We start from the raw sequence: 23,338 nt of genomic DNA on the forward strand, positions 1-23,338 counted from the left end.
TCTAAATGTGGAACAGTTTGTTATTGAGGAAACTGCGCGAAACTCTGAACCTTCCCTCCGTATGTCTCATGCTTTGAAAAGTATTGCTTACCTTATTGAATCTTTTACCCTCGAGCTTTCTCTTTGTATGACCAGCTTTTTGGACAAAAGGAGCTGCAAATTCTTGCTGGCACATGGTGGCTCCCCATCCCCGTTATCTTCAACGTCAAAATCGTGCAACTGTACGCCAGTAGCTTTAGGGCCGCTATCATCGGGTATTTGCACTTCAATCTCTTTTCTTCTCTCCATAACTTCCATAATTTTCTTGAATCTAATAAATAGAAGCTCACTTCGAGTCATCAAATCGCTCCAATCCATGGTGTCATGCAAATCATTAAAATACTTCAAAACTTGATCAAACTGGTCAAGATTCTGCATTATCGGTTGACTGTTTCTTTGCAAAATCGCTAGCATGAAAAAGAGCTGGAACTGTGAAGAGTAAAAATCAGTCAATAAAATCTCCCAGATGGAGCAAACGTCTGAAAACTCGAATTCCCTCTTAAACCAAACCAGCAGCATGCGGAAGCAAAAAAACAAATTAGAAGAGTCGCATTTGTTCAGATGTTCACTCAGTTGCGGCAACATTAATTGACAAAGTTCGGTTAGAGTAAGCATTTGGTCACGAATACCTGACTGATCTCTTAGGAAGTTACGCTCCATTCGCTCCATAAAGTTCACGAAACACCAAAAAGAAAGCGCTTCATCACGAACAATGTAATAAACCACGGATAAGAGGTCAGCCATTCCTTGCACATACCCCAAATTAGGATTGTAGATATTATAACACACCAGAATGTTTTTCAATGCCTGGAGATGAGGATTTTTTATTTCCCAATGTCCAGCATGGCGTATTTCGTCAGTCTCCTGGTTCACTTCATCACTGAGCTCAGGTGCTGAAGCATCGGGGGTATTGTATTTGTAAATGTCTAAATTTCGATCATTTCTCTTCACATCTTTCTCAATTCTAAAGATTTGGTCCTGCCAGTATTCTTCCTCATGTTCATCCGGATTGGCCGACCTGTTCAGCCATTTCGATTTGTAATTGTTATTGTACATCTCTTGAAGGGTTTGATTCAGCTGCTCCCGCTCGTCAAGCGAAGAGTCCCAAGGATAGGCACCGAGTAAAAAGAGCCAGACTTCACTTCTCGTTGCGAAATCTTCAACCCCGCCATGAAATATGTAATCTTTGACTTCATTAACCGTCAAAGCCAATCTTCCCTGTGCATCAAAAAAGGACTCCCATTTCTGTCTAGAGACCGGAAAATTCCTTTCTAATGCTTTGTTCAATTCCTCATCTGTAAACTGAACATCAGACTCGCTGTCAAATCCTAGCTCCCGCGTGAGTGTTCGACGGTACGACTCGCTTAGTTCGTGGGTTCTCTGATACTGATCAGCCTGCTGCTTGACTCCCAAAGCCCATTTCGCCAAATACACTCTGGCAGAATCGAAATCGTCCTGAACCTCTCTAACTCTGGGATTCTCCAGCAATTTTCGAACGTAGGGATTGTCTCCGTTTCTCTCAGCAAGCCTCACTAGTGGATGTTGTCTAATCAGCGATCCCATTAGGGAGCCAGTTTTGAACGTTGCGTCAGCAATCTTAGTCATAATGCCCCATCTCGCAGATTCCCATTTGGCCCACAGTGATGTTCCCTCCACAGATTCCACCTCTGCAGCATCCAGTCTCTTTTGCATCAATTGCGGTGAGAAGTTCCGCAGATCATCCAGAGTAGCGTTCACAAGCCACACAGTCGGTTCCATGAATGTTTGCTTTAGTTCAACCAAGCATGCCACCGCGGCCCTAAAATCCACACCACCCCAATACACATCCCCAGAGCTTGTAAACGGGTTGAAGTCCCTGTTCAGCTCCGTCTTCTTATGCTTGGTGGATGGACAGACGTCATCGTGGAAGAACAGGACGGGCAACGTATCGTCCTCCTGTGGTGTCTTGGAATGTAGCACAACTGATCCGTACCACAGACCGGTCGGACTAGGAGACCTGAACTCGATCGAGAACAGATATCCCAGCTTGATCGAAAACGACCATGCCGTACCGGTGCTGCCGGCAAGGATCTTTGAGTCTAAGTTCAGCACACGACTTTCCGAACTTCCCAACTTGAGGTCCGCATTAATCAACCAATTCAGCTGTTTCTTATCAAGGGCACTCTCAGGAATCCAGCCTAACGTAGAGTCCTGCTTGGGTTGGCCCTTCTGGTTGTATATCAGCAGAAACCCAGCAACATTGTCAGTTGAACTCTTGGTAGGATGCACAAAGACCTTCGATTTGCAAAACAGCAGTTCCATCGTCATCCCAGCGTCGCTGATGAGCCTTGAAGCGTCGATAATGCCTCTGCAAAGTAGCTTGTAAGTTTGGCAAGAAGCGGTCCCTTATTCAAAGCCTCTCTACAAGAGCTTAGTTTGACCCGTGCTTAAATATAAAAGCTCAGAACCACTACTGAGCGACATAGGGATTGTCAAGCCTGGCCCAGGTGAGCTCGTAATGGCAGCTGATAGTGAATTGAGCGAGTTCGAGTCAGAGACATCGGTGGTCTCTGAGAAGGTGGACGAGTATGATGAAGAGATGGCCAACGAGAACATGAATGCAGATGACGACGAATACGTGGAAGAGTTCATGGAGGTGAGGCCCAGCAAGCCTAAACGAGGAGGTTTGAAGAGGAAGCCTGGTAGAAGAGCCAAGAGACTGGCCAACGATGATGACGACGACGACTTTGAGCGGGTGCATCCAGCTCGAAAGAGAACCAAGACGGCCAGGGCCCTCCAGCTGGAAGACCATGAGGAAGACGACGTCGAGGCACCGAGTGCAGACGTCGAATTTGACGACGAAGAGCCCCTGGAGGCGACGGAGCCCGCGGATCAGGTCGAAGATGACGAAGAGCTCTCCGATGCAGCAAGCACAAGAGTGCCCTCCACACAGGCAGAAGAAGACGACGAGACCCGCGAGGCCACCGAGGACTCCCTCAAGAGGCCCAGCAAAAGCAAGATGCTGCAGGAGCTGCTGGGCGACTCGCACTCGAGAAGAAGTCTGACAGAGGAGGAAGCCCAGCTACGGAGAGCAGAGAACGCACGTAAGCGTAAGAATCTGAGCGAGAAGAGGCTCGAAGAGGAGAAGCAAGAAACCATCAACAAGCTTCTGAGAAGACGTGCCGGCAAGTCTCGAAGCCATTTGCCGAAGGAGGATGAGCCAGAAGTGGGAAACAACGACTCGACCGTTTTTGCGAAGCCAAGGCGACCTTACGACAGCACGGGGATGACCCGCACGCTGCGAAGGGTAGACGGAGATCTGTACTGTACTGTGGCAGACCGCCAGCCCGAGCCAGCGGCTTCCTAGGCTGGTATATATACATATAACGATGTTTAGTCTAAAGCTGTGTTGTCCACGCTTTCTTAGCGGGCTCACAAGAGACGGGCTGGATGCCCGCTTACTATAGTGGAAAATTGAGCAGCAATAAGAGTAAAGCAGCCATTGGGAAGATTGAGCTCCACTGAGGAGCTAGATTGCTTGGAATTGAGCTGGGATTGGGCTTGGATGAGGGATAGTCGAAGGCAGCAGCCGGTTCGTTCGGACCGGCAGCAGCCAATGGACAGGTCGGGCGAACATGTTATTCACAATGGTCATCAGGGTATGTTTCCGAGGCAGAACACAATGCCAATGCAGCCAGCGGTGTACCACTATGAGGGACAGCAGCAGCATATACCGAACGTGGCGCAGATGCAGCCTCCGTTCTCGATGGGGTCGCAGATGGGCAACGCTCCGTACAATGGAGTACCGATGTCTGGGACAATGAGTGGCTCCACGGGCCCTACACCGTTCCAAGGGGTTCCACAGCCTGGTCTGGCGCCTGGAATGGTGCCGACGCCGCAATTCGAACCTGTTGAGCAGAATCGCTTTGCGCCAGCGCATTACTCGAGACCTCTGCCGAACCAAGCATATGCGGCGTTTGATAACAGTGGCAAGCCATTGAGTGGCGGGTTCATGCCATCGAGCAACAAGCCCGTGGCGTCTGCTGATGCCACGACTGCGGCGGGAGGTGCTGGATATTCAGGACAGTATCCGGCCGATTTCCTCACTCAGACGTACATGGGAAGCACACTCTCGTCAGATACTGGTGGAACCAACGAGGAAAATGTGAACAAGCGCAAGAGTTCGCAGGAAGACGACATGCAAGGCGGTAGGAGGATACCGATGACTGGTCAAAGCCCTATGGCCACTCAAAGCCCGATGGTTTCTGCGCTTAGGTTCGAGTATCTGCGGAAGTATCAGGCAGAGCAGGCATTATTGCAGATATACGGAATTATTGACGCTATAAACGTTGCAGGGCCCCTGATACACGATCTCACATTCTGGAGGAAACTCAGTGATTATTATTTCAGTCCTCGAGCAAGCGTCAGACACACCAGAAAGCTTGGCGCAGATTACAGGCTTTTTGAGTTCGCAATGCCGTTGCTACCGATAATGTGGGTCACCTTGAGTACCCTGGACGTCCAGAAAATTGAAATCTCAATGTCACAGATAAGAACAGAAGTTCTCAGTAATGGAAGCATAGTATTCCATACCCCGGCTTTGAAATCCACCTACTATTATTCGGATGGCAGCTACGTTACAAATCACTCTCAACTCAAGGGCTGTTTTAATGCATCTTTGAAGATCCAATGGCTCGACATTTTCATGTACAAGTTCAGTCCTGGTATTGAGTGGAGTTCCCTGGAAAGAGTTCTCGCTAGACCAAATCTGAGGCTCAGGAATATACTCAAAGCAGCTGAAATGTCGGGATCGGAAGAAAGAACCAATAATAACAGGTCGGTAAATGAGAAGCCGGAAGATCACAATGGCTTTAATGAGCTGCGCTCTAACTTTTCTGTTTTCAAAAGCATTCCGGGCCAGGGGCTTCATGAACGTCTTCTAAGAATGTTTCAAGTAAGCGACGTGATGTCGACACTGTCTGATCTATGCGTCTATCAACGCGACCAGAAGATCAAGAGCCCTCTGGAAGCACTGGACTTATTCGTTAAGCAAAATAGAGATGAGAGCACGTCGAACTCGATGGAAAACATAGGCGCTTTGCATCCTACAGATGGCGGTGGAATGGCGAGGGGAAAGAGCTTTCCTGCTAAGGAGGACCAGGTAAGCGTGGGAAGCACTCCCACCGCTTGTTCTCCCCAAGATGTCAGGGGGAATAGGCCGGCTGTTGGTGAAAGCGGCTCTCAGCCGAAAAGAAGTCGACCTAGCAAAGTTATTTCGCGGGCTTCAAAGGGCTCCTCAAGCTCGACTCCAACAAGTGAGAGTTTTGATTGTAATGGCATTCCAGGGACTAAAAAGATAAAATTTTGATAAGCATTTTCAAAGGCATACCTACGAAACGTTGATGTGTACTTTACTGTAATTATACTAAGGCAACTAACGCATAATTTGCATTTATACACTGTTAGAACACAAATATGAGTGATACTGCTCAAGAACAGGCAGAGCATCGTTGAAAGTGGTCCGATAATACCGAAAACACAGTTGAATAATGGCGCCGGCGTCTAACGGCTGCAAGAACACTAAGAGCTTCATTGATATCGCTAAGCGAATCATCAAGTTATCATTGCGACAAGACAGGAAACCTGGCGCACTGCAAATACGACAGAATTGGGTAGGAGGCAAAACGACCTCAGATGCTAAGCAGTGAAGTAGTGTCTAAACCTTGCTCAGCAATCTGGGAAATCAGCTTTCCCTACCGCTTCGAGATGTTGACTGTCTCTCGTATCATGGTCTCTTCCGGGCACCATTGGCATTCTTATAGATAATCTAATAGTGAAGCTGTCAATGGTATATTTAGTAGCTCATCACCATTTCTAGTCGTCATCTCTTGTTAATTAGCAAAGTTCCTCAATAAGCGAAGACTTATCGTTCTTCAACAAACATTAGAAGCACTCAGTAGCACTTCTGCTGGGCAACGGGTCGAGATGAACAACAAGGATCTGGAACTAATCAAATGGCCTGAGGAGAGGAACATAAACAACTACGTTGCAAAAAATCCCACTGCTTCGATAATACAGGGTTTGTTCACGAACGCCGGTATAATAGGCTCAATAATCTATATTATGATCAGGCAGGTCATCGTGCCCTGTCTGGATTCGCACTACTTACAAAGGGTTAGTCTAAGCGCTTCAACTCTGCTGCAGCTGAGAAGAGCTGTCACATTGTTGCAAGGGAAGCTGAAGTATACTCCGGTATCAGCACTGGGCTTCAACGAAAGCGATGGCCGAGTGGAAAGATCCACTCAGACTCTCAATGAGAGCTGCGACAGGGCCCAAGAACGTGAAAGCCGGTGGAAAAGGTTCAATGATAAGCTGAAGGAAGCTGATAACCAACTTCAACTGTTCAACTCAAACTCCAGCTCATCCAAAAATATGGACTCTTTCCATCTTCAGGTCAAGCTGCTGGTTGACGGGATCAAGCTGGATGAGAGTAGGGAGAAGACCCGGGAGTGCTGCGAAAGGATTATACGCTCTATTCGGGAGGCCAAAGGCTGGCTAGTCAATGGAAGATCTCCGCGACTCGCTAATGCATGCTGATAGTTATGTACATGAATTGATCTCTAATCATTACGAGCAGACCGCTGCAACAGAAACAACTTGCCCTTCTTCGCACCGCTATTCTTTCCGCTATTGAGAGCCGGCTTTTGTTGTTTGGTGAAGTTCGTTGTGCTTCGCACGACCAGATCCGGCGATCTTCGTCCCGAAGCTATGCTAATCTTTTTGCGAGGCTCTATTCGCCCCTGTCTCAGTTCCGGTGACGTCTGGTACAGCTCCTGTATTCTTTCACCTCTCCTCTTCCACCTTTCATGCAGTCGTACCATTTCCTCCTCGGTGGGTTGCCATTTGGACTTTAAAACTCGTCGAACAACTTCGGGCGAAACTTTGTATCTCTCAGACAGCTCGCTGGCGGTAAGCTGGGGGAATTGAGCCCTGAGAATCCGCATTCCTTCCATCTCTGTCCTCGACAGTTTTTTCGCTGGATTCCATCGCTCGCCCTTGAACTTCCGTTTTAATGCCAATACCTGTTTCTTCCAGCTTGGGAGCTCCCGAGCCTCGCTCTCGTTCTGCCCACTTGACTCCTTCACGAGCTTCAGCACTCCCTTGGCGCTCTTTGAGCCGGCTGCCTCTAGCGGCCTTCGATGGTGGAACCATCGCACAAACACCGTCGGAAACCTCATACGAGCAATCTTCGTCAGCGGTACTGCTGGTATCAGACACGATCGGATCGGAACCCTGGCTCAAGGACGCTCCCAATGTCTTGGAAGTCCTCTAGATCTCATCGTCTCCAGGTCAGTTTGATATATGAAGTGAAAAATCATTATACACGAGGAGGTGAGCCGTTCTTAGACAGCAAGTGGATAAAGGGCAGATTGATAGACTTTAAGCCTATCAGTTATAAGAACAACTAACCGCCGAGGTCGTGAAGACAGTCATGAATATCCTCAGGAAGTTCATGGAGTCTGGGGTGAAACAGGAGGTTATGATGATACCATCTGGTCAGTTTGATTTGCTGCGGTCGAAGAAATCGCCGAAGGCCTCGCTGGAGTGTATTTACAATGACGCCACCCTGGCGTTGAGAGAGACTGGTCATTTTTCTTACGCCTTGGTTGTTCAGAAGAACGCTGATGAGTTAGAAGCTTCAAATGGAGAAGGTGGAGACGAATTTTCGGATGATTCGATGAGTGCGTTATCTGTACAAAGCAAAAAGAAGGAGGACGAGTGGGTTTTCGAGCTCTCAGAGGAGCTGGGATTCCACAAAAAATGGAATAAGCAGGGCGATATGGCGTTTGTGTGGAATAATACTTTGGGAGACGAGGAAGACGAGAGAGTACAGTTTGTGTTGGCACCTGATGTGCCGCATCGTGATGTGGATCAGTTTCTGCAGGTGGCACAGCGTTGCGAGTATGAAACTAAGTACAAGGAGTCTGCCAGCAATGCCACCCGCGCTGATCTCGACAAAATTGCGGCTAAATCTGTTCTTTTGTCTAATAATTCCGACTATCAGGAGGAGCCCGAGATCAAGGATGAAAAGGATCCGCACGACGGCTTTCCGATAAGCGACAAATTGAAGAGATTGGAGCTGGCTGAGTCCAGCAGTGACGATAACTCGGAGTTTGAGGACGCCAAGGAGACACCCCAGGATGTCAAGGCTCAAGGAAGCTTTGATCCTAACAGATTTATTGAGGTTAAGAGCGCTCCCAAGGGTAAGCATTTGTGTACTTTAGCGTGCGAGATATTTGTGTTCGATCCAATTCAAGGAATATTCGTTTGGCAGCAGGATGCAGTCGGTTTGACGATTGTGGAAACTGGCGATTATGAGTACTGGTTGGCCCTGGAGGGAAAATCTTTGAAAATGGGAACGGATCTGTCACCAAATATTAATCCTACCTTTGATCTTCAGAAAAACTCGTTTATTTTCAACTACACGTTCAATGGCATCACGCTCTCCTACATGTTGAAATTTGCCAACTCGGAGGACGTTCTATCATTTAAGTCAATACTTTCTAAATGCCTATGGTTAACTCTCAATAAAAAACCTTGGGAAGATTTGCCAGACAATGAGAAAGTGTACGTCACCAATACTGCCGCTACTGTAGACGAAGAACTTGACGAGATACTCAAGGAAGATTCAAATGAAAGCAGTTCGGAGAATGAATTATCTGAAAGCGACGAGGAAGATAATCTGGAGCACTCAAGCAGAATTCTTTCTTCTGAAAGTTTCGGAGAATCTGCGGGACTCGGCCGCCCAAAGTCTGAAGGAAACAGATCATTGACCGTGGCCTTCAAGAATGACAGATCTTATGTGGTTCGTGGCAATAAAATAGGAGTTTTCAAAGTTGACTCAGAGGGTCTGGATTTTGTTGCCGCTATTCAAGATGTGTCTGATCTAGCCGGTAACAGAATTGACCCTACGAATCCAATGCTGTATATGGAGGACAAGGCGCTAGTGCTAAGGGATGGTAAGGATAGCGAAAAAATATACAAAATGGATCTGGAAAGAGGGAAAATAGTTGAAGAATGGGAGACTGGTGGAAAGAATATGATTCAGGTAGGACCGGCGAAGAAGTTTGATCAAATGACACCGGAACAAACCCTATTAGGTGTTTCGAAGAAAGGCTTGTTTAAACTGGATCCAAGACTGAACAAGAAAGACAAGGTTGTGCAAGAGCAGTCAAAGGAATACGCATCCAATTATAAGTTTAGCACGTTAGGTACAACTGAGAATGGATATATCGCTGTAGGCTCTGAGAACGGTGACGTTAGACTTTACGATAGATTGGGCATAAGGGCCAAGACAGCAATTCCATCACTTGGTCAACCAATTAGGCACATAACGACTTCGTCGGACGGCCGCTGGCTGCTCTGTACGTGTGATACTTCATTATTGTTAATGAATTTGACAGTTCAAACAGGGAAAAATGCAGGAAGCATTGGCTTCTTGAAGCCATTTCCGGCAAGCGAAAACGCCAAAACGTATATTTTGAACATAAGCCCGGAGCATGCCAGCTATATCGTTACGTCTACAAGAAAGCCCATCAAGTTCACAAAGGCTTATTTCAATACTGGTGTAGGGAAGGAAGAGCAAACGATCGTGACATCCACTGGTCAATTTGCAGTTTCATGGTCGTTAAAGAAAATAATAAAAGGTGACAATAAATCGTACGTCATGAAAAGGTATGAAGCCGATGTGATTGAAGACAATTTCGAATTCGGAACTGATCGGAAAGTCATCGTCGCCTTGAAAGATGATGTGTCCGTCTCGAAGATCAAATCTTTCAAGACGCCAGATAAGCAGGTAATGGCTCCCAATCTGAGCCTATTTTACAGCAGTGACGACGACGACGATAACAGGCAAAGATAACTTTAAGTTTAATTGGTAATTTATTCGGAGAATATAGTATTTTTATGTAAGTGTGTAACTCATTATAAGGAAATCTTAGAAATCCCTTTACGAGCAACTCTGTGCTATTGTCATCGTCGCCTTAGTCCTTAAAGTACCTGCTGCTCTTCTTCGGCAGCCCCAAGGTACTTCTCATCTCATCCCAAAACAGTATTCTATAAGCTTTAAACTTCTGCATAGATGTTGGTTTGAATGTCCAGTGCAAATCCGAGGATGGATCTTCCCTCAAAGGTGGTTCTTTGATATTGTTCAGCTTTCGGTAAATTTTACCCACAAATCGGTGGAAACCCTCACTGTCCAGCAGTTTGTAATAAAGCCATTCTTCCAGACTTCTTGGAGGCCTTCTCATGAGACCTTTTATTACAGAGGTACTGGTGGCCTCGTTCGATGAAATTTCATGCTTCGGCGCAGTGTCAATCATTTCAAGTCTGACCTTGGCAAACACCTAAGATCGTCAGAACGGACGCCTCAGAAGAGCAAAGGACGCTTGTTTGGTATCGATCTGGCAGTTATGATAAACGATGATCAATTGAATACTTTGGCTATCTCGTTGGGTCTGGTAATGATGGCTTTGATAGTAGTATACCACGCGATAAGTTCGAGTGCAGGAAAAAGCGTGAAGGCATAAGTGAACTTCTATAATATTAGGCTTATATATCCTTGGCTATAGTACAATTTTGATTCAGTTTTAAATTACAGTTCATGGGAAGGACTATTGAAGGACGGGCAAGCGGATTTCAAGGGAGTTCCTCACCTAGAATATCCTTTGAACATGCCACGACGATTTGCAGCGCTTCTGTAACGTCTGTGAAGGCTCTTGCGAATGCCATGCCATGGATCTCGGTCCAATGAGATTTCTCGTAGGCTTCGGAATGATATGCTACCGCATGTCTTGCGTATATTTTTTTCTCCAGCGATGAATGTTGGCAGGCGTTTGATTCCTCATGCTTTGACTGGCGAATCTGGGTCCTTCTTTGTTGGAACTCGGAGAGGAAGTCGTATAGCTTCTTCCGTGAGAGCATAGGATTGGGTAAATAGAGTGGCACCTTGTTTTTCGAACGGAAACAGTTCGATAGGATGTAAAATACAAAAATAACCGACGACACACTGTCTCTGCGAAGCGACAACAATGCTCTAGTGGTCTCATTGTCAGGATCCTGATTCCAAATCTCGAAAAAAGTTCCAGAAATCCTAGCTTCAATAATTTTCTCTAATAGGAAGTCGCAGGCGTCCAGCAGGCGTTCATACTTGACAGGAGAGAAATTTGATATAGATGACGTGAACGACATCTCATTCTTCGCCTTCGTCAGCAGATCTCTCACCGCCAGGGTACTCTGGGTTAACCTAATTTCCCTGATATGAGAGAGCGCTAACGTAAGTTCAGTAGGTGCATCGTCCAAGTCACGGTAGAGATACCGGTCGGTAACAGACTGGTAAGACTGGCTGAGATGGCTGAGTAAAGAAGATAGGGATAGTCGCAGCTCCGAGCGAGCTCTGAAAGACCAAACTACCCAAGTTATCGGAATAGATGTCAAAACCGCGATGACGAACGACAGGCCAGTAACCCAAGTGTTCTTCCATATGTCCGCAGTGTTCAAAGATGGCGAGCCTTTTCCATAGGGTTCCAAGACTATGACAACAAAGCATAGGAGTGCAGTAAAGCTTGACTTCGTGTTTCCATAAACAAATATGTTTGCGGCGAACACTATTGTCAGCAGGCCGCCAAAAGTGCAGATGACGTATGGGTTTCCGAAATGTCTCGACTGATTGGCAGCCCAGCCCCAGAAGATACCCATGAGAGCGCAACCAAGTCTCAGACTAAGAGTTCTCCATTTTGCGGAAAGTTTCCTGTGAGCCAACAACAGAACTGTCAGCGGAGCCCACCAACATTGATACCTATCGTACCATAAATACGATTCAGGAATCCAACCTGGGAGACTAAAAAAGATAATAACAAAAGTGACTTTCAAAGACCATTTCATTTCAGGACCTACAAGCGCTGTGCTCAGCTTCCAGAGTCTGAATCGCCACTTGTTTTTAGTCGTATGAAAATTAAAATCGTTGTGATCGATCGCCCTTATCGAGACTCCAGTTTTCTTTTCATTCTCCCCCTTGGTGTACTTATGTCTTGAAGTGTACGAGTTGTACAAACATTCGAAAATATTATCGACGTCTCTCTTCGTTTCGAAATAGTGCAAAACATTACCAGCTCCCTCATCCAGAGCACATTGTTTTGGTAATCTGATCAAGGCTCTGTGAAGGGGGTAATGTAAGGGAACAATCCTCCATCTTATTTCTGATCCCAAACTTCCGCATTTCTCAATAACGATAGTCAAATGCTTGGCGGCATTCCTTAGGTATCTGATAAATAAGAAGATGTCAATGCAATCGGCATCAGCCAGTAACTCCTTACAGAAGAAATCAGACTTTGTAAAATTCTTGTAACAAACATCCAACTTGTAAATCTTACGTTTGAGCCTATGTGACGAGTGCTCGAGCATGCTGTTTAGTTCATTCAAATTTTTGAAGTTGAGTTTGGTTTTCTCGAATTTATGCAAGGCCTCTGCCATACGTTCCAAAACAGAAATCATTTCCAGAATCAATGCAAAGGTATCCCTAGAGAATGAAGATCTTAGGACGCTAAGGTATAATTCGCTATTCAACGCTAGCCCAATGGGTAGTGCTCCTGGGCTTCTAGGAGATGGCGTAACTGAACCGGAATGTACCATTGGTGTTTCTACTTCAGGCGTGGCGCTCGCCTCCGCGTTCTTTGAAATACCATTTTTTGGATTGCTCAGTTGTTCATACAGTTTTACTAGTTCGGTCCTATCTAAAAGCTTGTGGCTGATTGGAAGGACTCTAAGAGGAGAAACAAAACTAGTTAAAGAATTTCTCAATTCCTTCAGCTTATTCTGGTTAAATTTTGATATGGTCCATTGATTCGCAAATTCTCTGTAGCCTTCTGACAACCCTACACTAATGGAATTGATCATTTTCTTTTGTAAAGCCGCTAATTTATGTTCTTCCAAAACATTCTCTCTATCGATTAGCGCGAGCAGGAACTGTTTTGTGCTAGTTATCGAATGGCTATAGTGTTCGACCAATTCAGCGTTACCGCTGTGTGGATCTACCAGGACGCATACGATTAACGACAAAAGAATTCCAAAAAGATATGAGATACCGAAATCCCAGAAAACTCTCCATTGCAGATCCTGCTTGGAGGAAACGAGGCTGACATTGTGTAAAAATACGATGGCGATGCCGAAAGACATGGTGATATACATCAGTCTCTGATAGAGCTCTCGCAGCCAGATAGCCCAAAGTAATCCCAATGTCAAACTAGCAAAGAGTATGCCACCTTGATGACTGGCTGTGGGTCTCGTTGCAACAGATATATACCATGCCAAAGCAGACCAGCCCATCCCCAATGCCCCACCTAGCGTTGATGCCAATGATATTTCCAGCTGCACCCCAATGTTCCTGACCGGATGGTGAAGAAGGACAGCAACTGGAAGAAAATAACGATGCTGATGGCCAACCCATTTGCCTGAAGGATGGATCACGCAAATTACCAAGCTGGCGAAAAATGCAGCACAATACTTGAAAATGCGAAGCTTTTGTCGTTCCAGCTCCACGATTAAGCTCTTGACTGACTGATAACGATTGATGTCTTTCAGGCGCGCATACGCACTGATAGAATGAGGGACTTCATTATCCTCATCAGCATCAGACTGGAAGCTTTTCTCCGGTTTGGTAAAGACTGGATCGAAAAAACCATCCCTCAGCTCTTCTAGATTAAAGTCATCGAGCTCTTTCCATTTTCTGACCTTTGCCGAGCTTTCGAGTCTCAAACATGACAAATTTACCCTCGAAAGTTGTGGCGACACCAAATTATTGGCACTATCTTTAAGCGTCACACCTGCACTCCTATTCAAATCACGAAGACTTAGATACGATGTTTGTTGATATGATCCTTTCGATATAGCCGCACTCGAGGGCCTTGAATTCTTAAAATCCATTGCAAGGTTTTATTGAACAAATAATGCTTCGCCAAAGAGAGGCTCACCGGCTCAGCGTGGCAGACCTTCGGCCAAGGCTTTTAATGGCTTGGATTCACTGAACGATGGCCAAATAGTCCATCAGCCGATATCGTCATTTTTCGATTTGGATTTACCCTGCTCGAAGTACTAGCCTTGGGGATTATAACGGAAGCACATCAAATAGTAGTCAGATGGCTCACTGATAGACGTTGACACCTATTATCGCAACGTAGCTGAAATCAATTGCCTGGACCAGATGAAGTGTGTCGTTCCTTCGTATTTGAAACAGTCCGATATGGAACTTGTACAGAAATTCCGGTTCATCCAGCACCGGGAAGATGAGCGACTCCGAGAAGCCACGATGGACGATAAGCACTCCAGATGGTCCTTGGGGGCTAGTTTTTTGGAGCAAAACGATGATAGAAATAGGTACGTTAATATCATGCCCTATGAGCGAAACCGAGTAAAGCTCGACGTTGTCAGTGGAAACGATTACATTAATGCATCGTACGTGAAACTGGACGTTCCAGGCCAAAGCGTGGTACCGGGTCATTACATCGCCACACAGGGCCCGACAAAGAAGACGTGGCCGCAGTTTTGGCAGATGTGCTACCAGAAATGTCCCAAGGAGAACATCGTGGTAGTGATGGTAACCCCATTGAAGGAAGCCAACAGGGCGAAATGCTATCCCTACTGGCCCATGGGGAAAAAGCCAGATGATGCGGTAAAAATAGTACCCAAGTCACAGTATCCAGGAGGCGCCTCCGACGAGAGTTCGTTCCTCGACGAGCTTCACGTCGAGTACCATGATCACGTCCGGGTGGACGACCTCTACACGATGACCACCCTCAAGCTAGTGCCCCAGCACGGCACTGGACCCACCAAAACGGTACACCACTTCTATTTCGACCAGTGGAGGGACATGAGTAAGCCAGAGGAAGTGGTCCCCATCATGAAGCTGTGCCGCCATTCGCACAGCTGCAACTCGGATGGAAATCCGATCGTGGTACATTGCTCCGCCGGCGTTGGCAGAAGCGGCACTTTCATAGCATTGGATCATCTGATCCACGACACAGCAGACTTCACACCTCACTCTCCTGCGGGCCAGGGATACCAGACGCTTGTTCCTGTACAGGACTACCGCCACGACCTTATAGAGCAGATAGTCTCGCAACTGCGGTCCCAGAGGATGAAAATGGTCCAGATGGTCGACCAGTACACCTTCATATACCATGCCGCCAGATATCTCTACGAGCTGTCACAAAAAAAGCGGCTTGCATAGCTTCAAATTTAGCCGCCGAGCTCGCCGCGCGCCACCTATTTAACGTCCCCTCTTGATGCTCCCTCACTACAACATTACATACAACAGCAGTCTTCGCCATGGGGGCTTTCGCTGACGAACCGCTACATGAACTCGATCTGAACAGCCTGCCAGGCCCCCAAGAGACCGAGTGCTCTTCGGCGGCTAAAGCGACGGCGCTGCTTGCAAGGATAGACACGCTGGGATGCCACAGAAGCTACACGGTAAGAGAAATGCGGCCTGAGGGGCAGTACGTGGTGTTGGAGGCCGACTGGTACGAATTCCGGTCGCAGTTGGACCGGCTGGCGACGTCGCTGGTGCAGGTCACAAAGACCGCCAATGGAACCGCGGTGCTGGTGTGGTCCGCGAGACCGCAGGAGGATGAGACGCCCGGGAGCTGGCGCTGGCTGAGAATCAGACTGAACCGTCTAGTCACTCCCTGTGAACTGAACCTTTCGCTGCCACACCGGCTGTCCGCCGACTCGAGGTCGGTCATATTGCCGCAAATCACCTTCACGGAGCTGCGTCGGGAAGTGCTGCTCAACGGCAGGCTGCTGACATGCCGTCGGAGCGAGCTGCCGCCGATCTCAGCTCCGCCAGGCGCACCGCTGCCCGTGGCTGCTGGTCCCCGCCAGGCAGGGCCGCAGGCGGCCCTGCCACAGACCCAAGAACTACATCTGACGAAAGCCGCGGTCACCTACTTGATCGGCCCCGTTGGAGAACGCATAGAGGCCACCAGACTCCAGTCACAGGCCACCATCAAAGTGCTCCCCATCTGCAAGCGACTCAGCGCGTCCGAGCAGAGCCACCCGCGCTCCCTGCAGCAGACGCTTGCCATAACGGGCGACCGCCTCCAGATAGCCACCGCCATGGCCCTGCTCGAGGCCCAATTGAGCCTCCATCGTCTGGCTCCAGACCACCAGCTTTAAAGGCCTTGGGTGCTCGATGGGCATCGCGTCTAACGGATGGCGGGCTAAAAAGAAAAGTGAAATTTTTTTCACCAAGCATAGAGGTTGACGCAGAATTGACAAATTTTTCAGCTATTCCCATCAGTTATAAAGCTGTAGTGGACAGTATTAGTGGGAATCTCTGGTAAAATTCTTTGTTTTTGGGTTTGAGATTTGGTAGAGAGTCAATTAAGTCCTAACCAATTAACAATGGCTGAAGGTGTTTTCCAAGGTGCTATCGGTATCGATTTGGGTACCACTTACTCTTGTGTTGCTACTTACGAGTCCTCTGTTGAGATTATTGCCAACGAGCAAGGTAACAGAGTTACTCCTTCGTTCGTTGCATTCACCCCAGAGGAGAGATTGATCGGTGAGGCTGCCAAGAACCAAGCTGCTTTGAACCCAGAGAACACCGTCTTCGATGCCAAGCGTTTGATCGGTAGAAGATACGATGAGGAGTCTGTTCAAAACGACATGAAGACTTGGCCTTTCAAGGTGATCGATGTCGACGGTTCTCCAGTCATCGAGGTGCAGTACTTGGGCGAGACCAAGACTTTCTCCCCACAGGAAATCTCTGCTATGGTGTTGACCAAGATGAAGGAGATCGCCGAGGCCAAGATTGGCCAAAAGGTTGAGAAGGCTGTTATTACCGTTCCAGCTTACTTCAACGATGCTCAAAGACAGGCCACCAAAGATGCAGGTTCCATTGCTGGTTTGAACGTCTTGCGTATCATCAACGAACCAACCGCCGCTGCCATTGCTTACGGTTTGGGTGCTGGTAAGTCCGACAAAGAAAGACACGTGTTGATCTTCGATTTGGGTGGTGGTACTTTCGATGTCTCCTTGCTGCACATCGCTGGTGGTGTCTACACCGTCAAGTCCACTTCCGGTAACACTCACTTGGGTGGTCAAGATTTCGACACCAACTTGTTGGAACACTTCAAGGCTGAGTTCAAGAAGAAGACCGGTAGCGACATCTCAAACGACGCTAGAGCTTTGAGAAGATTGAGAACTGCTGCTGAAAGAGCTAAGAGAACCTTGTCCTCTGTTACTCAAACCACCGTTGAAGTTGACTCTTTGTTCGACGGTGAAGACTTTGAGACTTCTATCACCAGAGCTAGATTCGAAGACTTGAACTCCTCTCTATTTAAATCTACCTTGGAACCAGTCGAACAAGTATTGAAGGATGCTAAGATCTCCAAGTCTCAAATTGACGAAGTTGTCTTGGTCGGTGGTTCTACCAGAATTCCAAAGGTTCAAAAATTGTTGTCTGACTTCTTCGAAGGTAAGCAGTTGGAGAAATCTATCAACCCAGATGAAGCCGTTGCTTACGGTGCCGCTGTTCAAGGTGCTATCTTGACTGGTCAATCTACCAACGATGAGACCAAGGACTTGCTATTGTTGGATGTTGCTCCATTGTCTTTGGGTGTCGGTATGCAAGGTGACATTTTCGGTATTGTTGTCCCAAGAAACACTACCGTCCCAACCATCAAGAGAAGAACTTTCACAACTGTTGCTGACCACCAGACCACCGTTCAATTCCCAGTTTACCAAGGTGAACGTGTCAACTGTAAAGAAAACACTTTGTTGGGTGAATTCGACTTGAAGAACATTCCTCCAATGGCTGCTGGTGAACCAGTTCTAGAAGCCATCTTCGAAGTTGACGCTAATGGTATCCTAAAGGTCACCGCCGTTGAGAAGTCTACCGGTAAGTCCGCTAACATCACCATCTCCAACGCCGTCGGTAGATTGTCTTCCGAAGACATTGAAAAGATGGTTAACCAAGCTGAAGAATTCAAGGCCGCTGATGAAGCTTTCGCCAAGAGACACGAAGCTAGACAAAGATTGGAGTCCTACGTTGCATCCATCGAACAAAACGTCACTGACCCTGTCTTGTCTTCTAAGTTGAAGAGAGGTGCCAAGTCCAAGATCGAAGCCGCTTTGTCTGATGCTTTGGCTGCTTTGGAAATTGAAGACGCCTCCACCGATGACTTGAGAAAGGCTGAAGTCGGTTTGAAGAGAGTCGTTACCAAGGCTATGTCTTCCCGCTAAGCAGTTTGTTAAGATTGTTACTTCATTTCTAGTCTTAATCTGTATCTTAGTATAATGTTTCATTGTATATCCCACACTCTATTGAAGAAAGCAAATTGAGTTCACCATTTTACCCTAAGAAACTATCATGCTTTGACCCTTTCTTGGCCCCCGTATCTCATCATACTTGAGTATTCCCTTACACCTACCACATATTAGCCCGCTAACTGTGATACCATCTGGAGAGACTCCTAGTTCTTCGCCTCTTAATTTGGCTTTCTTTATTTCTCGCGCTTCTGGTACATATTTGCAATTCAAGCACCTGTAACCGCTAAATTTATAGCGGCCATAGCATCTGCCGCAAATACGGTGATTGCCAGACCAGTCTTTGTAGAAATATCGTACGCCCTTGCGTGGGCAGGCAATGCAATGTTTGAGACATTTGGTTGTCGTAAATTTTGGTTGTTCCTTGATACAATGCTCGCCACAAGCATGTACTGTGAGCTTATTCTCCAAGACAATATTTTTACCAGATTCTGTGGTGATTCCGTAGACTACTTGCTGGCCACATTTTTCTTCGCTGAATCCGAAATAAATGGGTTCTCTTTTGACTTCATCGGGAGCTGGCCTTCTCTTGTGACCACTGCGACAATAGGATAGAACATTTTGCAGTGGCGAACGTCCAGCAATGTGACAATCGTAAGTGAAATGGCAATTTACCTTGCGACCTTCAATGGTCTCCGTTCTTGCCGATCTGGTAGTTACTGTTGTAGCGATTCCTAAAGAGCGAGAAACATGCACAATTCCATTCATGATGGATGGATATATGGTCTGGATCGAAACTTTATAAGCATCCGGTCCCTCATTACGTTTGACGACGTAGCCATCTGAGTCGATAAGCCCTGCCAAAAAAGCTTCACGAATCTGGATGTCTTCAGACCACATGAACGAAGGGACCTGCTTCTCACCATCCAGATCTCTCTTGAATTTTAGATTAAGAACAACATTCCAGAACGGATTCTCTTTCCTCAGATTCCGATTTCTACGGTTGCCATCTGCCTTTTCGCCGAAATATAATCTGGTGTGCTTAGCTCTTAAAGGAACCTGTTCGTCCTTGTAGGTTGGATATAACCCCCAAGCTCTACATCTCTCAGTGAGGCCTTTCATGAGCTCAGTGTCAAAACTGTCGACACTAATTTCAGGTTCCTTAGTGGTACCGTCGCCAAGCCAAAGTCCAAGAAGCCATGCCATGTCGAGCACATACGGAGTAATAAGATGTTTCTGCCCCGTCAAAAACTCCGACAGGACACCTCTGCCAGTCAATATAGGTCCGAACCGTAGAAATGAATTGACGCGAATATGAGCTTCTAACAGATCCAGATCTCGGACTTGTATACTGAACTCCAGATAAAGTCCGTGTTCCTCTTCCTTTTGTGCCATGAAAGCTCTCGCAAGCATCTCACCTTCTGGGGTCATGGGAAAGTCCTTGTGATGTGTTTTTGGCAGGTTTATTATCCGACCGTCTGGGGTCAATTGTTCCTCCATAGTTTTCCACTTAACCTTATAATTGTTCCTCTTGAAAGAGTTCTCAAGCGTCGGTTTGGCTGACGTCCTCAAAGGCAGCCTGTGAGCCACAGTGCATTTAAATCCCAGTCTGTGATATATCTGTTTCCTCAAGGGATCAGTCCGACCAGCCTCTCCCTCGTTTGCTCTATGCTTAGTCTTTTGCAGGAGCTGATAAGTCATCTGTTCATCCTTCGATATCGAAGTAATACGATCTACTGTCCCGTCTGCACATAAAACCATCGAATTAGTTGTGATATGTTGGATTGGCTTCGCTTGGCCATCAGCCATCAGTATTTTGGTACCTTGCTCGAACATGCCGCAATCGACAATGCTCTCTCCCGGAGGAAGAGACGGGACAGATCGGAAAGCATGCAAATATTTAGGCAGTCTTGATCAGCTTTAATAGCAGTTAAGGCCGCAACTCGTCCTCCACATCAATCGCCATCTTTCAAACGCCATTACAGTTGACTGGATCGTGGTCGCTACAATTAGGCGCCAACGCCATCGATTTGGCGTCCCAACTCGCTAAAGATCAGGCTCGTCACCACTACCTTCAATAAATATAGTTCCTCTTTAGTATATTCAACATCCACCGTAAATCAATTTCAGGATCTTCGACCTAAAAGATAGGCATCCTGATGTCGCCGGAAAAAGAAATACGCCACGTTAAGCTCCATGCCTCAAAGCTGTCGTGGAATTAAGATGCCAACTTGGGTGAAATTACTCCGGTCGAAATCTCTTCTTTCCTGGCGAGCAAGATTTTTCACGTCCCAGGTGTCAGTAAATGATGCGGTGTTGGAAAACGCGATTGCGAGGCGTGGGGTAGATCTGCAGCGTGCCAAATATCCATAAGGCTTCTCTTTGGCTTTAAGATTTTTTTTTCCATATTTTATTAATTACTGTCATCTCGGTGTCAGCGATCGCGAAATACCGTTTTCCAATTGGTGATCCCGAACAAGTTTATAATATTGCCCCCCAGTTCTTATTCATCAACCCGCCAGATGAGCCTTGACATAACCTGCCTAGCGGTCGTCCACGATTTTCCTTACTTGATTCGTAGCCCCTGTCATTGGTTGGGGTTATGACTACGTTTTTCGACACGCTCTGACGCCAAATGAGGTTCGGAGCTGCAAGAATGTTGGATTATCGTTGACCGGATAATGCTGTGAGTCGGTTGCCTTCGTTTTTGCCTGGCAGTTCGGCATTTATTTTCCTCATTTGAGCCTCCCTGCAGCTCCCTGGACGCTCCTTATTCAATACGTAACAATTGATTGAAGATAGTAAATCTCGAGAGATGCCTGTCCTGTCGTGTAGTCTAGACGGGTGTATCAGACAGAAGAAGCGGACTGGCGGTCGGCTTAGATAGTGTGTCGGACGTAATCTTGGATTTTAACCCTTCTGGGACACCTAACACAAGCAGACTGCTTATCGAGCAGATCTGTCGGCAAACATACAGCCGACACATATGCGGCCGACGCAGGAGTCTCCTGCATAGCTCAAGCCCATGTTTCCCGCTCGTATCTGAGTGTTCTGCCTGGGATGTTTGTTTGCCAAGCCATGCCAAGCCATGCCAAGCCACGATGCGCTGACGCGCTATGACGCAGATCGAAAGGAAACAAAGAAGAACTACGTCAGACCAAGTATTAAAGGCAACTGGCGTGAAAGCTTTCGCTGAAGCCTCTGCTGCTCTTCGATTGCCTGAGATCGTCGAAGATATCTGAAAATACAAGCACATGGACCATCATAACTGTCAGAATCACCACTGCTGTGAAGGGAGACGAGGTAGAAGGGGAAGAAGATGCAGACCTGGAGCTGTCTACCTGTTGGTGTCTTTCGTTGTACGTCAAAGCGTTAAGGCGTACAAGAAGAAGAAGCAGCAAAAGACGGTGGCCGCTGCAGCTGGTTCTGGTGGGGCTGTTGCAGCTGGTCCTGGTGGGGCCGCTAGAGCTGGTCCTGACGAACCCGCTTCATATAACGAAAAGAGCGACTACCACAAGAGAGATGAGAAGAACGGAGATGATGCTCCACCACCTTATCTGTGACGCCGGTAGGCTTCGAGTTAATGCTATCTAATGTTTCGTATAATATGAGTGAAATTTTTCATATAATAAAGAGGCTCTTAAGCGATGAGATGAGCTATATCAAGCAAAGCTGGGGCCCAGGTGTGGGCATCGTAGCAATCTTACCAGCCAGTTATGAAATTGGATATAGGCCATATGCGGTACCTTACCGCGGACGATTTTAAAGTGCTGAAGGCTGTGGAACAGGGCTCGAAAAACCACGAAGTGGTTCCCACGAGCCTGATTCATCAGATATCCGGCATGAGGGCGATCTCCGGGACCAATAGAGCCATTGGCGATCTTGCCAAGGTGAAGCTTATATCGAGGGTAAGGAACGCCAAGTACGACGGATACAAGCTGACTTTCAATGGATTCGACTATTTGGCTGTCAAATCGATGCTTAATAAAGACACGGTTTATTCATTTGGGAGCACCATCGGCGTCGGGAAGGAATCCGACATCTACCAAGTTAGCGATAAGAATGGTGTAGCTAAGGTCATGAAGATCCATAGACTGGGAAGAACTTCGTTCCGGACGGTCAAGAACAATAGAGATTACTTAAAGAGATCCAACCAGGGCACGAATTGGATGCACCTATCCTCGTTGGCAGCTAACAAGGAATACCAGTTCATGTCACTGTTACACTCAAAGGGCTTTATAGTACCTGAACCATTCGATAGTTCCCGTCACATGGTCCTGATGGAACGCATTGATGGCTTCCCAATGAGAAATCTGAGGAAGCATCGGAATATACCGAAACTTTACAGTGATCTCATGCTTTTCATCCTTAAGCTAGCTAATAGCGGATTGATTCATTGCGACTTCAATGAGTTCAATATCATGATCAAGAATGACGTCGAAGACTCAACCGACTGCGGTTTCGTGGTGATCGATTTTCCACAATGCATATCAATTGAGCACAGGGATGCAGAGTTTTACTTCCAGCGAGACGTCGAGTGTATCAGACGATTTTTCAGGAAGAAATTGAAGTACGATCCTAAACCTGATGTGGCAATGCTCGACGAAAGCGGATTCGGTGACGGATACAGATATGCATACCCGGAGTTCGGCAGAGACGTTTGCAGGTGCGATAATCTTGATGAGCTCGTGCAAGCTTCTGGATTCAGTAAGAAACATCCCGGTGATAGATCCCTGGAAGAAGCTGTTGACAGTATGCGGAACCATGAGTATGTCTCTGACGAGGAGAGTTACTCTAGCCAGGGAGAGGATTCTGACTATTATAACTCAGACGACTATGAAGAGGACGAGGAGGCAGAAACCACAGATTCCGAGGATGACGAAAATGAACGCATCATCGAAGCTCTCACCACCGGGGTTGGGAACTTGAAAATGGATAAATTAGGCAATTACATACTTGAGGATTGACGAATCTTCTCCAGTAAAGCGCTCATAGC

The 23,338-nt window shown here is 47.0% G+C and overlaps 14 protein-coding genes across 14 annotated transcripts; 9 read left to right on the forward strand and 5 right to left on the reverse strand.

Annotated features, from left to right (window-relative positions):
* Window positions 1–87: 87 nt before the first annotated feature.
* On the reverse strand, window positions 88–2,346 carry GYP7 (GTPase-activating protein GYP7; the record flags this gene model as incomplete). Its single annotated transcript, XM_037283305.1, has 1 exon — window positions 88–2,346. The coding sequence occupies one exon, from the start codon at window positions 2,344–2,346 to the stop codon at window positions 88–90; it is 2,259 nt and encodes a 752-aa protein (XP_037139201.1).
* Window positions 2,347–2,536: 190 nt separating this feature from the next.
* On the forward strand, window positions 2,537–3,385 carry IES2 (Ies2p; the record flags this gene model as incomplete). Its single annotated transcript, XM_037283306.1, has 1 exon — window positions 2,537–3,385. The coding sequence occupies one exon, from the start codon at window positions 2,537–2,539 to the stop codon at window positions 3,383–3,385; it is 849 nt and encodes a 282-aa protein (XP_037139202.1).
* Window positions 3,386–3,583: 198 nt separating this feature from the next.
* Window positions 3,584–5,386, forward strand: MFG1 (Mfg1p; the record flags this gene model as incomplete). Its single annotated transcript, XM_037283307.1, has 1 exon — window positions 3,584–5,386. One exon carries the CDS (start codon window positions 3,584–3,586, stop codon window positions 5,384–5,386), a length of 1,803 nt encoding a protein of 600 aa, XP_037139203.1.
* A 617-nt stretch (window positions 5,387–6,003) lies between these two features.
* PEX17 (Pex17p) lies at window positions 6,004–6,615 on the forward strand (the record flags this gene model as incomplete). The annotated part of the gene is made up of 1 exon (XM_037283308.1): window positions 6,004–6,615. The coding sequence occupies one exon, from the start codon at window positions 6,004–6,006 to the stop codon at window positions 6,613–6,615; it is 612 nt and encodes a 203-aa protein (XP_037139204.1).
* Window positions 6,616–6,638: 23 nt separating this feature from the next.
* RRG9 (mitochondrial ribosome assembly protein RRG9) lies at window positions 6,639–7,256 on the reverse strand (the record flags this gene model as incomplete). Its single annotated transcript, XM_037283309.1, has 1 exon — window positions 6,639–7,256. One exon carries the CDS (start codon window positions 7,254–7,256, stop codon window positions 6,639–6,641), a length of 618 nt encoding a protein of 205 aa, XP_037139205.1.
* Window positions 7,257–7,510: 254 nt separating this feature from the next.
* Window positions 7,511–9,940, forward strand: VID27 (Vid27p; the record flags this gene model as incomplete). Its single annotated transcript, XM_037283310.1, has 1 exon — window positions 7,511–9,940. The coding sequence occupies one exon, from the start codon at window positions 7,511–7,513 to the stop codon at window positions 9,938–9,940; it is 2,430 nt and encodes an 809-aa protein (XP_037139206.1).
* A 121-nt stretch (window positions 9,941–10,061) lies between these two features.
* MRX7 (Mrx7p) lies at window positions 10,062–10,400 on the reverse strand (the record flags this gene model as incomplete). Its single annotated transcript, XM_037283311.1, has 1 exon — window positions 10,062–10,400. One exon carries the CDS (start codon window positions 10,398–10,400, stop codon window positions 10,062–10,064), a length of 339 nt encoding a protein of 112 aa, XP_037139207.1.
* Window positions 10,401–10,490: 90 nt separating this feature from the next.
* On the forward strand, window positions 10,491–10,607 carry OST4 (olichyl-diphosphooligosaccharide--protein glycotransferase OST4; the record flags this gene model as incomplete). Its single annotated transcript, XM_037283312.1, has 1 exon — window positions 10,491–10,607. The coding sequence occupies one exon, from the start codon at window positions 10,491–10,493 to the stop codon at window positions 10,605–10,607; it is 117 nt and encodes a 38-aa protein (XP_037139208.1).
* A 109-nt stretch (window positions 10,608–10,716) lies between these two features.
* BRE4 (Bre4p) lies at window positions 10,717–13,998 on the reverse strand (the record flags this gene model as incomplete). The annotated part of the gene is made up of 1 exon (XM_037283313.1): window positions 10,717–13,998. One exon carries the CDS (start codon window positions 13,996–13,998, stop codon window positions 10,717–10,719), a length of 3,282 nt encoding a protein of 1,093 aa, XP_037139209.1.
* Window positions 13,999–14,275: 277 nt separating this feature from the next.
* Window positions 14,276–15,301, forward strand: PTP1 (tyrosine protein phosphatase PTP1; the record flags this gene model as incomplete). Its single annotated transcript, XM_037283314.1, has 1 exon — window positions 14,276–15,301. The coding sequence occupies one exon, from the start codon at window positions 14,276–14,278 to the stop codon at window positions 15,299–15,301; it is 1,026 nt and encodes a 341-aa protein (XP_037139210.1).
* A 98-nt stretch (window positions 15,302–15,399) lies between these two features.
* MER1 (Mer1p) lies at window positions 15,400–16,248 on the forward strand (the record flags this gene model as incomplete). The annotated part of the gene is made up of 1 exon (XM_037283315.1): window positions 15,400–16,248. The coding sequence occupies one exon, from the start codon at window positions 15,400–15,402 to the stop codon at window positions 16,246–16,248; it is 849 nt and encodes a 282-aa protein (XP_037139211.1).
* A 228-nt stretch (window positions 16,249–16,476) lies between these two features.
* HG536_0D00590 (uncharacterized protein) lies at window positions 16,477–18,318 on the forward strand (the record flags this gene model as incomplete). The annotated part of the gene is made up of 1 exon (XM_037283316.1): window positions 16,477–18,318. The coding sequence occupies one exon, from the start codon at window positions 16,477–16,479 to the stop codon at window positions 18,316–18,318; it is 1,842 nt and encodes a 613-aa protein (XP_037139212.1).
* Window positions 18,319–18,432: 114 nt separating this feature from the next.
* Window positions 18,433–20,178, reverse strand: HO (Hop; the record flags this gene model as incomplete). The annotated part of the gene is made up of 1 exon (XM_037283317.1): window positions 18,433–20,178. The coding sequence occupies one exon, from the start codon at window positions 20,176–20,178 to the stop codon at window positions 18,433–18,435; it is 1,746 nt and encodes a 581-aa protein (XP_037139213.1).
* A 1,880-nt stretch (window positions 20,179–22,058) lies between these two features.
* Window positions 22,059–23,309, forward strand: RIO2 (protein kinase RIO2; the record flags this gene model as incomplete). The annotated part of the gene is made up of 1 exon (XM_037283318.1): window positions 22,059–23,309. The coding sequence occupies one exon, from the start codon at window positions 22,059–22,061 to the stop codon at window positions 23,307–23,309; it is 1,251 nt and encodes a 416-aa protein (XP_037139214.1).
* Window positions 23,310–23,338: the final 29 nt, after the last annotated feature.

Source organism: Torulaspora globosa, chromosome 4, assembly GCF_014133895.1.
Source record: "Torulaspora globosa chromosome 4, complete sequence".
Taxonomy (NCBI): Eukaryota; Fungi; Ascomycota; class Saccharomycetes; order Saccharomycetales; family Saccharomycetaceae; genus Torulaspora; species Torulaspora globosa.